Source organism: Ostrea edulis, chromosome 6 (genome assembly GCF_947568905.1).
Source record: "Ostrea edulis chromosome 6, xbOstEdul1.1, whole genome shotgun sequence".
Classification (NCBI taxonomy): domain Eukaryota; kingdom Metazoa; phylum Mollusca; class Bivalvia; order Ostreida; family Ostreidae; genus Ostrea; species Ostrea edulis.
In genome coordinates this window covers 92,592,395-92,598,353 of record NC_079169.1, presented here as the reverse complement: position 1 = coordinate 92,598,353, position 5,959 = coordinate 92,592,395, and the positions used below count along the sequence as shown (strand labels likewise).

The window sequence follows — 5,959 nt, the reverse complement described above, 5'->3', positions numbered from 1 at the left end:
ATGGAAAAAATGTTGGACCCTATTTTAAAAAGACATGTGCATTGGTGTTGTGTGTGGGAGTTATGTATTTGAAATATGTGACATGAATAAAATTGTTTACACGAAAGCTGTGTTTGGTTGAGTCTCTCAGAGAAGGGTTTATTTGTTGAGGAATCCAGAAAATCCTAAAGGTAGAGTAAAAATCGAATCAAATAAGGTGTTTTCTATCGAATAGACCTTATGAGATGTTTTTAGGGATGTACATGGTCGAGAAATAAATTTTTAAAGAGGCGGTGAAGAAACATTGAACCTCGACTCGACCTCTTTAACCGCTGTTTCTTTGAAAACTATGCGACGTAGCAAAATAAAAATAAGTTTAACGCATTCGCCGTCTCAGAATCTATCAGATTAAATCTACCATGCACAGATATCGAATGTCTAGAAAAAGACAATGAGAAAAAACTCTCTACTCGAAAGCACAAATCCGCCATTTTGACGGCCACCATCTTGGCTTCGTCTCCGAAGCGAGGGATGTTTTCGAGGAGGTCCGCGCTTTCCCGATATATACCGGTGCACTCGCCAGTTCGCTTCACTGGTGATCCAGCACAGTTGTAGAAGATTTTTGAAGGATTTTAAAGAAGAAAGAAGAATGGCTACAAGAAGAGACCCGCTCTACAATTTCCAGACCTTGCCTGGCTTTCGGTACCGGCTGGTAGTGGTGGCTGAGGAACGGGTAGGGGAGAATTGGGTCGTGCGTTCTGAGAACGACCTGAGCACCTTCTCCCCTTTCGACCAGAGTGGGGTCCGTGAGATCATCTGCCGGGTGCGGGCAGAGTATGAAGGGAGGGCACCCCGCCGCCGCACCGCTCGAATCTCCACGGCCACGAGACCGCGCCGACGGGCCCCACAGCCACCCTCACCACCACCACCTTACTCCCCGGCGACGCCTACAACACCACCACCAGCGATCCCATCGGCACCAGTGGAATACAGCCCGGTGCCGATGAGCGACTCACCAGCGTCACCGGTGGAGTATTCACCGAGGTCACCGTCCCCCGCACCACCTCCCAGCCCACGTCAGAGTCCGTCGCTGTTGGTGGCAGACACAGCATCACCACCGAGACCAGCAGCCCCTGCAAGACCCCCACCACCTACCATCCGGTTTGCAGGGAGGACTCCGCCACCGAGACCAACCCACGCACCGGTGGCAACTCATCCCCCGAGGAACCACCCTATGACTGTCCCTGGCTGGGCAGATAGGGCGGTTCCCATCTGGTTTAAGTGTCCTGTCTGCTGGCAAGACAGGGTACACTCTGGAATTACGTGTAGGGGATGTGGGCAGCGCCCAGCTTGCTGCTCGTGCGTGGAAGAGTTACAGGAGCGGCGACACACCCGGGGACGGTGCCCGTTATGTCGGTTTACCGGAAGCAGGGAATGAAAAGTCGGTCCTTAGGACCAAACGGCCCTTTTCAGGGCCACCAACTTTTTTGAAAAGACACTTTTTATGGCAAAAATCAAGAAACACACAAGTTTGTTTTAAAAAAGTTTTTATTAACACAAGTAATAGCTAGAATAAAGCTATAATAAAGTTACATTTTCTTGACAATGTAAACATGTTTATGATACTGATAAGCAAAGTCACAAATCCATTGTCTATAATGAGCCCAATTGCCTCCGGCTAATCCACATCCAATACGATAAGGAAACGCTAAAGTCTGGTAAGACAAAGTGCCTAATTCCTGTAAACATTGTTGAAACCAAAGTTCACGTTGTTCGGGGGTATCGGCATACAGGGGTAAGCGTTGAGTGCCTCTCCCGTAATCCCATTGCGCTAACAAACAGATCACATCAGGATGAGTAGAATGAGGCATAATACACACAGTACCCGGTATTCCTCGATCCGCTGCTATAGCTAAATTTCTCCGTCCTAAAGGTTGTCGGGTCGCATACAGATTAGCCCAAGGAAATCGGTCGGCAATACGTTGACTTAATCCATGAGGTTTCACCGTTAAACAGTTACATTGTTGTACAATAGCATCCACCCAAGGTAGAGATAATACATCTCCTCGTAGATCCGTCACCGCCATGGTGGTTGACAGGTCTCACAGGTACACGTTGACCAGGGTTCTTGACTGTAAGGACAATGTTGAAACAGCCGGGGATCAAACTTTCTCTGAGTCCAGCGCTCTCTAAACTCCTGACAGATCTCACAGGTACAGTCCTTATGTGCTATTTCTTCTTCAGGGGTGATGGTACAATGCTGCGGACACTTACACTCTAGCCAGGGTTCTCTAGTGTGACCACAACATTTATAGACAAAGGGATAATACGTCAGCTCTGCCAATCTCTCTATCCACTTCTGTTTGGCCAGGATGTTTTCTTTTTTATAATGAAAACAGCCACAAGTGCTCCAAGGTCCTCGGCAATACCCACACACTAGTACATCTTTCTCATCGTCCGCGTACCGTTCAAACGACATGATTGAGAAAAATGGTAACAAGTGACCTATGTATATAGTGTTTTTTGATGAGTCATCAACATGACGTCAGCCATCTGAGTTAGGGGATGTTTTCGAGGACGTCCGCGCTCTCGCCTTTTTACACCGAGCGCAACGTCAAAATCGGGCATTCCGATTTTTTAAAGGAACCAGAACCATGAGCCGCAGAGTAGGACCAGACCCTACAGTGAATGATTATTGTATCAAATGGGAGGAGGATTGGGAGCAAGAGATTGCCCCGCCGGCCTCACGGGAGGCTCTTCCCCCACCGCCCATGAGCCAGGATCTGCCCCCGCCTGAGGAAAACTGGGACGCAGAGTTAGAAGTGGTGCAACGGCCTCCGGGGAGATTGTTTTTTAAACACGGGTGGTTGCCCGTTTTTGTGTTTGACCACGAGCAACCCCCGGAGGAGCAGAAAAAGAAGAGAAGAAAGAAGAAGAAGAACAGACAGTGAGGGGGACCGAGAAGAAAAGAAGAGAAGGAGAAGAGAAGAAAAGAAGGAGAAGAAGGAGAAGAGAGAAGAAGAAGAGAAAAGACCAAGAACAGAGAGAGAGAAAGAAAACAGCCCTTTTCAGGGCTACCCATTCTTTTTGAAAAGACATGGTTGATTACAATGACAAGAATTTTTTTTTTCCAACGTTTTATTAAACTCCAACTATAAACAATAACAATAACATAGTTTACAATACATTCAGTCTTTGACATTGACAAGTTTGTCCTTGATGGGTTCTCGGTTTACGGAAGGTCTCTTTAAACCAATCCGCCACAAAACGATCGCGTTGTAAGGCCGTGCCTTTCCAGGGAAGTAACCATTCTCGTACGGTGCTTCTATGGCGATGGCGTTGATGTAAAAAATACACACAGTATTGTCCACAGACATCCGTATTCAAATCTTGATAACAATGGGTGTTATGAATCCAAGTCTCTCCGTGGCGTTGAATAAAGTCTTGGATGTCTTTATGGCTGGGGGGTAATCCGTAAGAATCAAAATATTCGACGGTAGGGCTACTCAAATACAAACAGACCCAATGCGCTCCAGGGCGATCGTGAGGGTCTGTATTCACCACGATGGCTTTGTGATGAGGTAACAGCTCAGGTATGACATCTCGAGGATACACACCTGCAAACGCCGGTCCTAAATCTCGTTGTAAAACATCTCTCAATTGCTGAGTATCCATCTCTCTCTTAGTAATCGATGCTGACTTCTCGTTGTTTGTTGATTTCTAGCAGATTGTCGAACACGGCATACACCACACAGTTTAAGGTCCTGGCTACGTTGGCGGCAAATTGCACTTCCACTCTCAAGTTCCCCGTCTGTATGAGATGAAATTTATCCGTCTGGGCTTCTTGATCTTTCGTGAAATCCACACACCAGAGGGTGTAACCGTTTTTATACTCTTCTAGGGTAATGTCCGGAGCCCAGTCCTGACCTAATTTTCCCAAACCTTTGTACAGACTCAAATACGATCTCAGGTACTGATCGTCGGTGAAATTAGGTTCCAAAGGTCGGGTTTCCATCATTTCTCCATTGATACTGATTTCTAATTTCTTGACTCTCTCATTTTGGAAATGAAAGGGGTTTCTGGTATTATCCCCATTAAAAGCCGCATTGTCCACAAAGCCCAACACGATCAGTTTAGGCATCTGTCCTTGAAACAGATGATCGGTGATTTTAGATTGGGTGCCACTAGGAATGGTGAAGGTTTTCACTTCCACTCGTCTCAATGGATATTTCGCCGTTTGAGTACTCAGTTGCTGATTGATGAGATTAATGATACTCGGCACAGGTTTGACTTTCCTCACCCACAAGATCATACTTTGAATGGCCACTTTCCCACTACTCCCGGCAGCGGTCATCATGTAGAACTGGGGTCGAGCGCGATTGAATCGGAGACGGACATCCAAGCCATTAGGGAGACATTTCTCTTGCTCAAACAAATCCAGATGTAATCGATCCATCAACACGATCTCCTTACTGTCTGTAATCTTCTCGTGACGTTTTCTCAACCCTACATTCTTGGAATCATCCGGATACTCGGGAGTCGGAATGACGGCCGCGATGCTGATTTTGTTATTCACTACTGGAAATTCCACAGGAGTTTGAGCCAGATCTTCTAATTTGACCTCATCCATATGTCCTGCAGTATCTTTTTCCCACAAGCTACAGGCTCTCATCTGGGTTTCCAGAGTCTTTGGTGCATAAGACAACAATTTCTCCAGATACGCTTTGTAGGGATAAGTATCCGTCCCCGGGGTAATGACTTTTCCATTGAGACTGACATCAATTTCACTGAACAAGGAATGGAGAATGTTATTCACGGGGGTGGAGGTCGAATGGCCTCCTGTGAGATTCGTTCCATTGGCTTTCGTGAATTTACAGACCATCTGGAGATAAGTTTGGGATAAATCCAGATATTCATCTCCTTGTCCTTTGATTTCAAATTCAATCGGAGCCGTATCCGAGTTGAGGGTACTGGAAATGGGGTAATATTCCATCCATTTCGAATCTTCTAAAGTGACGTTGGTCGGGGGCACTTTAAACAGTTCTAAACTGCTGGTACCACAAGCGCAAGATTCTCGGTGCATCATATTGGAACGATGTGTTACTCAGCGTGAACTGGGATCAAATGTGTTCTGGTCTCCTTCTCACTCCCTTTTTATAGGGTTCTCAGTCGAAAATATCCAGAGAGCGTTTTGGCTTACCCCTTTTCACTAGCTTCCTACCTCCCTTCCTAGATCGCTTCCTAGGTTGCTTCCTAGGTCTCTTATGAGGCCCTCCCCGAGCTAAGATACGTTGTTTTCTTTTAACAAATCCTTTTCCTTCCTGTATTCCCACCTGTTTTCCCACCTGTTTTCTTTTGAGGGTCGTGGTTCCAGGCTTCCTGAGTATTCCTGTGCGTGCTTTTCTTCCTCGTTTGGATGGGGCTTTTCGAGATCTTCGCCTACGGGCATACCCGGCTGTCTCTTTCAGGGCTTGGGCACCGTGTGTCTTGAGAGCGTCTTTGAGTGATCGTTTATTATCTAACACATCCATCCCTGTTTTAGCAGCAGCCTTTAAGGCACTTTTAGCCCCCGATTTGAGTAAATCGGTGAAAAATCCTTTTCCCTTCTGCTTTTCAGATTCTGGATCATATTCTTCTGTTGGATGACTTCTACGTCGTCTCCTCCGATAAGAGCGATAAGGGCGGTCGTAATCATAATATCTCTCTTGATAGACAGGACGCTGTTGTTGTTGTTGTGCGGGGGCTCCACCTAATAATCCACTGATCAGGGGACCCGCCACTTTGCTGGCTATTCCCAGCAGGGCTCCAAGCCCGTGACCCTGCTGCCGTATTAAACCTTTATGGTAGTGCATCTTGATGTAAATGAACTTCGTTAGGGGTTACACCCGCTTTTTATACTTTTTACGCCGTCTCTTTCTCTTCTTTCCTTGGCCCGCTTGACCCACAATGGCATTGGCAATCCACGGAATGAGAAACCAGA

The 5,959-nt window shown here is 46.6% G+C and overlaps 2 protein-coding genes across 2 annotated transcripts; one reads left to right on the top strand and one right to left on the bottom strand.

Moving 5' to 3' along the window:
• The first annotated feature begins 628 nt into the window (after positions 1-628).
• LOC130047354 (uncharacterized) lies at positions 629-1,417 on the top strand. The gene has a single exon (XM_056142048.1). It carries the CDS (start codon positions 629-631, stop codon positions 1,415-1,417), a length of 789 nt encoding a protein of 262 aa, XP_055998023.1.
• A 2,244-nt stretch (positions 1,418-3,661) lies between these two features.
• LOC130047353 (uncharacterized protein F54H12.2-like) lies at positions 3,662-5,065 on the bottom strand. The gene is made up of 2 exons (XM_056142047.1): positions 4,031-5,065; positions 3,662-3,901 (listed from the first exon to the last, which is right to left on the bottom strand). Exons 1-2 carry the CDS (start codon positions 5,063-5,065, stop codon positions 3,662-3,664), a joined length of 1,275 nt encoding a protein of 424 aa, XP_055998022.1.
• Positions 5,066-5,959: the final 894 nt, after the last annotated feature.